The 10,747-nt window shown below is 32.1% G+C and overlaps 1 protein-coding gene across 2 annotated transcripts in view; it reads right to left on the bottom strand.

Moving 5' to 3' along the window:
• Nucleotides 1-213: 213 nt before the first annotated feature.
• LOC134718875 (uncharacterized protein DDB_G0274171-like) overlaps nucleotides 214-10,747 on the bottom strand; it is a 29,552-nt gene continuing 19,018 nt past the window's right edge. For both annotated transcript variants that reach the window (XM_063581703.1, XM_063581705.1), the window contains 6 exons: nucleotides 8,233-8,331; nucleotides 4,736-4,750; nucleotides 2,861-2,875; nucleotides 2,415-2,429; nucleotides 764-953; nucleotides 214-334 (listed from right to left, as the gene is read on the bottom strand). In XM_063581703.1, the coding sequence (XP_063437773.1) occupies nucleotides 292-334; nucleotides 764-953; nucleotides 2,415-2,429; nucleotides 2,861-2,875; nucleotides 4,736-4,750; nucleotides 8,233-8,331 (377 nt within the window). In that variant the 3' untranslated portion in view covers nucleotides 214-291. The remainder of the gene's footprint in view (nucleotides 335-763; nucleotides 954-2,414; nucleotides 2,430-2,860; nucleotides 2,876-4,735; nucleotides 4,751-8,232; nucleotides 8,332-10,747) is intronic.

Here is a 10,747-nt window from a genome sequence, read left to right as displayed (position 1 = left end):
TTATATCCCCGGATGTTGTCTGTGATGTATAAATGTATCATCTCATGGATTCGGCCCTTTCCAGCAGTTAAACACCTTGCTAAAATGATGCGTTCGGTCAGTTCCAAATGGTAAAGTTATCTGTTAAAGGCAAAATACTTTTAATCAAACACAAACTAATTGTCTATAAAAAAAACACCAAAATAAGCCTTTTTAATTTCAGCTAACACACGGTTGTAAATATATAACTACAAAAGAACCTGATTTATTTCTAAAATGTTTCAACGCCATATCTGTACTGCAAATATCTAGTTACTTGGAAATACAGCCAATCGGTTTGGGCATTTTGTCCACCCTGAAAATAAAAAAAATCAGTATTTTAGTTAAATGTTGGTGTAACCATTTCTAGATTGCAATATATGTATGATATTTTAGATAATTTAATTGAAAATTTAAACAAAAGCGAAATACCAAACTCCTCGAAAAACTACAAAGCTAATTGCAAAATCAAAAGCTAAAGCTAAAACATATCAAACTAATGAATAATAGTTGTCATATTCCTAACTCATGTAGAAAATGTTGAATCTAACCTGGTTTTATAGATAGCTAAACATTTCACAGGTATGACAGTCGCATAAATTGGATTATATTGACAACGATGTGTGAACAAATCAAACAAAGACTGAACTCATACTACTTCATTACAACCTTTAAAAGAAATCGTAATAATCAAGGTAATTCTTTTATAAAACGGTCATAATGCAGGATACTAAATATAACTTACTCTGCCTGTTCCGGTTTTTCTAGACGAAGACATGTGACATCAGGACAAGTGAATATGCTCTTCTTTTTATTGCAATAGTAGCAACAAAATCTTTTCAAATCTGAAACTCTCTCTGACTCTGCGCATAAATTAGCTTCTCGATCTAAATATGCACACTGGCAATCTGGTATTGGATCTTGATCAGTACAACCTTGAAAATGTACACAAAGTAAAAAATAGATCAAATTAATTTGCTTTAATACATAGTTGACATTTGCTTCATAGCACATCTGAATTTTTAAGGAAAATTTCTTTGGTTTTGCATTGCGCTTCAAGTTTGAAAATAATACACTTGGAAATATGAAACAAGGTATGGGCTCAATTACTAGTACAATGCAGTTCTTGAGCTTCTGATTGAAATAAATGATAACATTGTACCATTCTATCATATAAACGACATGTACATAAATACTTGTAAATAAAATATTGATGTGTCTTGTCGGTTTGTGTTCCGCAATGTCATATCAGAAATTACTACAGAAAAATACTGAAGGATTTTACTAAATTTAAACCATTCACCAAAGTTGCATGATAAATTATCAAAGCACGTTTGACTTGTTTTCCAAAAGCTAGAAAAAATCTACATTTTTTTATGAATAAGCACCATAACTCGGAAACGTAAAATCTTCAATTAAAAACATGAAAGGTAGTTTACGTCAATAGATTTAAACAATTCATCAAAGTTACATGAACTAACGAACTAAAAAGCTTTACATTGTGTCCAGCAGCTGATATTTGATGATAGCTATACGAAGAAACCCCGATTATCTTTTTGTCGTTCTATTACTGGTCTTTTCTCCCTCCCAAGACAGTTTTACGCTTGACGAAAGAAATTTTGATAACGTCTACTCCTACATTGTGACTTCGCTGGTAATGCCTGCTTTTGTCTCAAAGCCGTGATACGAGAATTGTGGGGCGACAGAGCAGTAATATAAGCGTAGGGAAGGGCGATAAAAAAGAATTGAAAAAGGTTTCACTCATCAGGTTGATACAAAGCAGAAACATATAACGAAATACAGACATGATGTGATAGCGGTCTATACACCCCCATAAGACGCTAAGTAAAGTGCTAATGTACTAGCAGTTACTGACATCCAGTTTGAAGCAAATAGCATCTGAAAAAGAGTCTTTACTGAGTGGGCCATAAACTATAATTCGTAACAGTACATGATCAAGTCTTATATTAAAGGGGCACACTTGCTGCCCACGTGAATACCCACAACCCACCGATAAACTGTATTGCCGAAAGGTGGACAAAGATCAGCTTTTATCATGTCATCACACCTTTAAAATCAAATTGATATCGTCGCAATTTTGGCTGGAAAGGCTTCAAGGCAAATCCCCTATTTTTAATAGTAGGAATTAAAAAAGTCTAGAATTTAAAATTCATACTTTAAGTCAGAAGGGCAATACTTACAGAACAAGTCAAGCTAAAAATATTGATAGGCTATGGACCTCCTTTTTTTAAAAATATTTGATTTTCAACATATGGCGGATAAAGATTAAAGTTAGGTGATAAGGAGTCATTATATCTGGAAAAAAATCCTTAACAAGACCTTAGGATAAAACTTAAAATATATGTGTAAATGAAAATAATACTGCAACATAATACCTGGTGTTGTGGCAGCTGAAAAACAAAAAAAAATTATTAAAACTTTTTCAAGCATATATGGTTTGCTGACAAAAAATCTGAATTCAAATTTACACAGCGACAAAAGCATACAAATCAAAATCAATTACCAACAATTGTTGTCCATGTCGACATTGAAATCACAGTAAAATTGAAAATGGAAATGGGGAATTTTTCAAAGCGACAACAAGCCGCCAATAAAGAGTAGTCTATATAAGGTGTCTATATTACTAGTTAACTGTTATCTTAAAGTGCTACAATACAATAGTTGGTGTCGTTATTCTGATATTGGCCGTGTGTAATTATGGTAATTTTGAACTGTTCATAATGATTTCCTTGCATTAAATATGACACGATTCTGTAATTTGAATTGCTTAAAATCATATCATATATTATCTGAATTTTTCCTGTATACATTAAATGTTTACCTAGTGTAGTGGTGGCTGAAAAACAAAACAAAACATATTCAAAATTGTTCAAGCATATACAGTTTTATGACCTTATGAAACTAAAATGTATACTTAGTTTTAAAAAATACAAAAAAAAAAACAACGTTACAGTAAAAGTCATAAAATACAATCCTTTGACAAGACATTGTTATCGTAAAAAATGCATCAGCAGAAATAATCAGAAATTATAATTTAATCAACAGAACAAAATCATTAACCGACAATTTTGTTCTTGTTGACATTGAAATCAGATTCTGATATTTTCCATATGTAAGCCTTAAAGTATCTGAATTATTTTATTTGAACTGTTTATATGTCATCAAAAAAATTCCCTTTGAAATTTCATACAATTTTGTAGTTTTGATTGCCTTATGCATTCCAGAAGTTGAATTTTGTTTCCGTATAAAACGCTACCGATATATGACTGCCCGTGCAATCCATCACAACATTAAAACAATGCATAGAAATCAATCAAAGACCTCGATTTAATCTCTTCAGCATAACATTGAAGTATAAGAATTGTGTGCATGTTTTGGTTAATATATATTGTTGTAAATCATTGAAATTGTGTTGAAATTGCGTAAAATTTTAAAATGCAGCCCTTGCGTAAATATAGTACAGACAGATTGATTGATTGTGTTTAATGCAACTTTCAACACTTTTGTGCTATATCGTGTCGATCAGTTTATATTGGAAGAGAAGACCTGATTTTCCGGAGAGGACCACCGACTTTTGATAGGCATTCCTTTTCAGATTCAGATTCAGACTGAGGTCGAGTGCACCCGTCCAGTGCGGGACTGGGACTCACAACCACAGGTTGACTAGATAGTAAAACAGTAGTTCGACTAATAAGACCAATTGGTAGTACAGGAAAATATGATTCAGTAAAAAAAAAACCATTTAATACCGCTGATACAAGTCATTAATCGATCAAGGAAATCAAATGCTGGTTACAAACTAAAACCGAAGGAAACACATCAATTATAATAGGAAACCAACAACAACAATTGCTTACATAAAAACTGTCATATTCCGGACTTGATTTAATTACCTAAACAAAAAAGGTTGCAGCATAATATTGGAAATAACATGAATTTCAGTAATTATTGTATTGCTTTAAGACAGTGAATTGATGTTCATTCCAAAACAGAATGGCAGTGATAAGACATAAACAGTATAATTATTCAATTTATATAAAACCGTCAAAGGATATTGAAAGACAATTTCGTAAATGTGTTCCATTTAGCTAAAAAAACAACGTAAACGTGAGAGTTTTGATTAATTTAAGATACCCTTACTGTATCAATTCTTTTTGAAAATGTTATAAAAAAATCACAAACTTGCGCATAATGAATCTACACATTCCGTAATTAGAAAGACCATCATTAAGAAAGGGGATATCAAATATATGAATGAAAAATATATCTTGTTGGTTTCCTTGCTACCTTTTGCAGTTCTTAAAGGACACGGAGGCATAAAGTGTAAGTTGTCGAACTACTGTATCACTTGCTTGTAAAAATTGATGTTGCGAGTTCAAACCCTGCAAGTGGTTATTGAGCTCGACTCTAATCTTAATTGACTATGATTGTCAGTTGTCCCACCAAATTGTCGTTGGTCCGTTCGGGGCAATCTAGAATCCTCGACCTTAATAAAACTAAACGCGACGACTTAGAGTGACATTAACCATAAATCAAGCAATCCACCAATAATATATCAGTGCTTGAAGATAAACTTTATTCACTATTCGAGGGCAGATAGAGAAATTTCAATCATACATTCAACTACGAAAATATAGTTTGATTCAGCGAATATATCTCTTAAATACAAAAATAAATATACAGTAAATGTGTTTACCTAGTGTAGTGGTGGCTGAAAAAAATTTAAAAAAAATATTTTAACTTGTTGATGTTAAAGTGTTGATATTAAAACTCAATGTGAACATAGACAACAATAAAAACATAAAAGTATAATTCAGTTACATCAAAAGACATAATAAAAAACAATGGACAAACAAATCAATCAAACGTAAAAAAAAAATAAGCTGTAATATACAGAAATAATAGTATAATTAACAGATAACGTGTGTGCATAGACAAACTCATAACAATATCACATATCTTTGAGCACTTTTATCATTTAAAAATACAATTTTATTGCAACTTAATGTTGCTCTTTCTTTAGTTTTCTATGTTGTGTTTTATGTGTTATTGTTTTTACTGTTGGTTTTTATCTTTTTAGCCATGGCGTTTTCGGTTTATTTTCGACTTATGATGTTGACTGTCCCTTTGGTATCTTTGGCTCTCTCTCTCTCTCATTTAATAGTTATTATTTCAAAGTCATTCTTGTTCACAAAAGATTTTACCTGCTGTACTTGAGCATGATAAAAAACAAAACTATATCAACTTAAAATTTAATTGATATTGTTAATGATCTGATTGTCTTTAAGCACACATTTAATAAGATAAAAAATCACATTAATTGTTATGATTGATTGACTGATTGTTGGTTGCTTAACGCCCATAGACAAATATTTCATACATGATCAGGAAGAGATCAAATTCGTCAATATACAACAGGTAAATAAATATAATAAAAATATTAATTAATTAACTACACTGTTATTGTTACACTTAATATGATGAAAACTGACTATGCAATATAAGGTGTAAACTCGGCCAATACAGCATAACTCGGCCAATATAGATTTTTTCTGTATTGGCCGAGTTATTCTATATTGGCCGAGTTAGCACAAGTGCAGGATTTCGGAACGTCTCTAGTTTTTACATCGATAGTCATGACAAAACAGAAACTGAAATTAAACAGTTGTTTTGAAGACGCAGTTGTCATTTAGTGATCTTAAACATGATGAAAATGTCAGTATGGCATACGTTTAGGGCTAAAGACGGTCACATTCCTTTAAAAAGTATTTTGAAAGCAGACGATAGAACTATTTCAGGTTTGGGGGACGAGTAGATTATCACAAAGTTCAATTCTTGACGACCTCGGACCTGTTTACTTTCGCTCCTTTTTTTGTAAACTGTCATTTATTTTTAAACCCGAACCAGGAATTCTGTAATTATGAAAATCTCTGTTCTTTGGTAATTTGGCTTATGGATAGTGGTATCAATATCAACTCCTACATCATTGGCGGATCCATTGGTTGGAACACCCCCCCCTTTTTTTTGCCGATCAATGCATTTGAATGGGGACATATAGTTGGACCCCCCCTCTCCCTTTTGTCCTGGGTTGGGAACCCCTTTTTTAAAATTGCTGGATCCTCCCCTGTACATTTTAAAAATATATATATATTCAATTTGTTTCAGCTCTGTTCTGTTCTGTTTTTGTAGTATTCCTCCACTATCTTGGAGAACCGTTGGTAATACAACGTAACACCTCCACTTCTGTTTCATATAAATATAGGCAAAGGCAGTACCTTTCCAATTACTATTTATGTGTTGCGTCTAACTTAAAATTGTAACACTTTATAGTGACTGGAAAGGGTAGAAAAATTCATCAGATGAGAAAATGCACCTGCTGAAGACACCTGGAAACAGCACGAGATCATTATATATAATGCATCTAATAAAAAGAAACTGAGATTTGGATAGTTCCACTTTAAGGTAAAAATATTATTACATCTTGTGAAATGAAAAAAAAAGTTGTAACACTGTAGTTAATTAATAAAGATACTATTACGTGTATATCTGTATTGGCCTTGTTGTTGGTCCTCGGCCAGCTGTAGTGGCCTTCGGCTTCGCCTCAGGCCAATACAGCAAGCCTCGGACCAATAACAAGGCCAATACAGAAATACTTACGTAATAATATCATAGTTATGAGTAGTAATGAGAAACTGAAAATCAACAATCTTTGACGAGTTTTGACAGAATTTAATAGAGAAGCCTTATTTGAAATTAAAATATCAAAGGCAGACAGAGTTCACTCTCCCGCTTATCCACGGGTCTTATTTAACGAAAAGTCCTTAAAAAAACAGAAAGGCGTTGTCGAATGTGTTAAACCATAGTGGTAAAGACCAACTCGTCCTTTCTACCACTTTTGCAAACCAATTAAGAGTTTGGTTGAAGATTTTGATTTTTTAATATAAAGCCAACAGTACAGGAGATATACATCAAAAGAATGAGGACATACAAAATGCATGTTAAATCTAGTCAAGGGTAAAATCACAAAAATACTATACTCCGAGGAAAATTCAAAACGGAAAGTACCTTATCAAATGGCAAAATCAAAAGCTCAAACACATCAAACGAATGGATAACGACTGTCATATTCCTGACTTGGTACAGGCATTTTCTTCTGTAGAAAATGGTGGATTGAATCTGGTTTTATAGCTAGCTAAATCTCTCATTTGTATGACAGTCGCATCAAATTCCATTAAATTGGAAGTGAGATATATCAATGTCCACAATAGTTGTATAGTTAAGCTCTAAATTATTCGCGCAAGGCTAAAGTAGTAGATGTGTATAATGGGAATTCATTATTACTCGTTGGATATCAATTTTCGTTAATTTTGTAAGAACTAATGAACCACAAATTAAAATTTTCAACAGATTACAAATGTGTTGTAGCCTTTGTATATAGAGTTTGGTAAACCATGTGGTATATGAAAACACAAAAGGAGCAGAGGGACATTTAAACTCATAAATCAAAAATAAAATGAAGATGCCATGGCTAAAAAAGAAAATGACTATCAGACAAACATTAATGCAAAAAAACACAACACAGAAAACTTAAGACTGAGCAACACGAATCCACCCAAAACTTGGAGGTGGGTCTCAGGTGCTTCGGTCAACAAGATAAAACTTCGTTCAACAGGTTTTAAAGTCTTTATAACTGTAAACCATTTACTAGTAATTGTCGCGATTAAGTTTACAGTCTTTCGCTAGTAGACAAACAATGTAAATATTAAAAACTTTCCTCCTTTTACTACATAAAAAAAATTGAAAACCGCAAGATGGGCTTGTGCTGGGCTTAACGCGATTTCTAACGCAAAACAACGTTTGTATTGTTCATTTTGATTGGATAAAGTCACTTATTTACATGGCTTCAATTGACAATTGATGCTATGGGCCGTACACGCAAGCGCAGACGGCACCATGACAAATTTTAAATAAATGTTTTAAGGTTGTTTTCTATCAAGTTTGTTAGAATGGAGATAACAATATAACGCAAGTAAACTTAATTTGCGACCATCAATCCCCAATTAATGCCGTTAGAGCTTAAAATACAATACAGTTATCTCCTGAATGACGTGTCCATGCATATAAGATAGTTTACAGAATTTGTATGTATTTTCTTTCTCAATGATAAAGTATCTAGAACTATTTTATACATACCTGAACATATCCCACATGTTTCCTTACACAACTTGGCTATTGATGGTACAGTACAAGTAATTGGTGCGCAGTTGATGCCAGGAAAGTCAATGCATAGATCTTTAAAGTAAGAAAACAAATGAAAATCATAAAAGCTATGTACATAGTATAGTATTTTACACGTTCAGGAAATGATTATTAATCGAATGACATTGACAGCTGTAAAAGGGTACATATATTCATTTTTCAATTCAAGTGCATGTAAAGTTTACTAGTATATGAATCAAGAATTTCAAATTCACATTATTATATACTAGAACTGCACTTGTAATTATTTGTATGTCTTTATTAAAAAAATATATTGTGTATACATCAATGTTGCAGCACAACAGACTACAGAGTTTCCAAATCAATTAATCGATTTATCTTCCATCATTTTATTGTTCGTATTTGGTAAGTAAAATACCTTTATTTATATTTTTACGAAGGTAACACATTTAACAATGACATGTAAATCTTCAAGCAGGCCTTCAAACACTATCAATACAAATAGAAAATTTAAAAAAAATACAAAATATAAAATAAATAAAATACATAATACAATAATACCAAAAGAGCTTAAATATTGAAAACGTACATATGGATTCAATAGAAGAAGAAGAAAAATCATTGGAATCGGGCATCTGCGAATTCATTCTGTACAATTAGAAAATAATTTGACCATTGATCTTAAATGTATCAAAATTATTTGTTTCTACTTTCTATTATACAGAAAAGAATTATCTGGTTGTGTTGTAATTGTTAAACGCCTCGGTGATCTCATGGTTGCATGTGCGACTCCAGAGCGGGAGGTCAGTTCAAACCACACTAAAATTCGTATTACCTGCTTCATCGGTAAGTACGGGCATAAAGGAGTAAAACAATAGACTTGTCGACTCGGAGCCAGAATAATGTGTTCGAGTTAGGTGACATGTCTTCCTTTGAAATGTTACCTTACGAAATAGCAAGTTCAAATAAAAAAAGATGTTGTATGATTGCCAATGAGAAAATTCTCCACAAGAGACCACTTGGCACAGAAATTAACAACTATAGGTCACCAAAAGTCGTCACAGTGTGTCGGTCTAGTACAAAGCAGGGTTGATATCAATATAACATTAACATGTTCGCGCCTTGAATATGAATATTTATTTGCCGATGGAATTATGCAGCCATCAATCATCATCTACGTAATAATGCACGCCTATATAAAATTGAAGGCTGAAATTTAAAATGGTTAAATAAACAACTACCAAAAACAGAAAAATGAAAGGAACAACTATCTAAAAAAATTTGTAAGGGTTCCGCGGAACCCAGTGTCTCGCCTACTTTTGCTGTAAATCGCGGGCTCAACAAAAATGAGGAAAAAAATCAATTAAAATCCTCCTGATACCATGTTATGATTGTAAGAAGCTTCTGTCTACGTTTGGTAAAAATCTAGGATAGTTAATAAATCTAATGAATGTTTTGAAAACTTCAACTGCAGACTGTATGTAATGTTAACTGAAAGAAAATCTAAGTCCATTTAAAAATAAAATACAGAAAAAATGGAGTTATCTTTTTACAAAATTTACTTCTGGATACTATTTTATGATGATAAATAAGCTTCTGTCCAAGTTTGGTACACACCCAGGATAGTTTAAGAAAGTTATTAAAATTTTAAAAACTTTAACCACAGAGTGAATGTAATGTTTCCCCGCAGAAAAACTAAGTCCATTTAAAAGTAAAATACGGAAAAAATGGATTTATATTTTTACAAAATTTACTTCTGGATACTATCTTATGATCATAAACAAGCTTCTGTCCAAGTTTGGTACACACCCAGGATAGTTTAAGATAGTTATTAAAATTTTAAAAACTTTAACCACAGAGTGAATGTAATGTTTCCCCGCAGAAAAACTAAGTCCATTTAAAAGTAAAATACGGAAAAAATGGATTTATATTTTTACAAAATTTACTTCTGGATACTATCTTATGATCATAAACAAGCTTCTGTCCAAGTTTGGTACAAACCCAGGATAGTTTAAGAAAGTTATTAAAATTCTAAAAACTTTAACCACAGAGTGAATGTTATGTTTCCCCGCAGAAAAAACTAAGTCTATTTATAAGTAAAATACGGAAAAAATGGAATTTTATTTTTACAAAATTTACTTCTGGATACTATCATATGATCATAAACAAGCTTCTGTCCAAGTTTGGTAGAAATCCAGTATAGTTTAAGAAAGTTATTAAAATTTCAAAAACTTTAACCACAGAGTGAATATTTGTTCACGCCGCCGACGACACCGACGACGACGGAATGTAGGATCGCTTAGTCTCGCTTTTTCGACAAAAGTCGAACGCTCGACAAAAACATACTGCCTTGAAACTACGAGAAATTGTTTATGCAAGTTAATTGAAACGTTAGTTATATATGTTGTGTAAAAAAAAAACAGAAATTGACAAAATTCAGACGTAACAATGACATATCGACAAAAATACGAAAAGACGTACAGCAGTT

Source organism: Mytilus trossulus, chromosome 5, assembly GCF_036588685.1.
Source record: "Mytilus trossulus isolate FHL-02 chromosome 5, PNRI_Mtr1.1.1.hap1, whole genome shotgun sequence".
In the NCBI taxonomy this organism is placed as follows: domain Eukaryota; kingdom Metazoa; phylum Mollusca; class Bivalvia; order Mytilida; family Mytilidae; genus Mytilus; species Mytilus trossulus.
The sequence above is the reverse complement of the archived record's forward strand: the minus strand, read 5'-3'. Positions and strand labels throughout refer to the sequence as shown.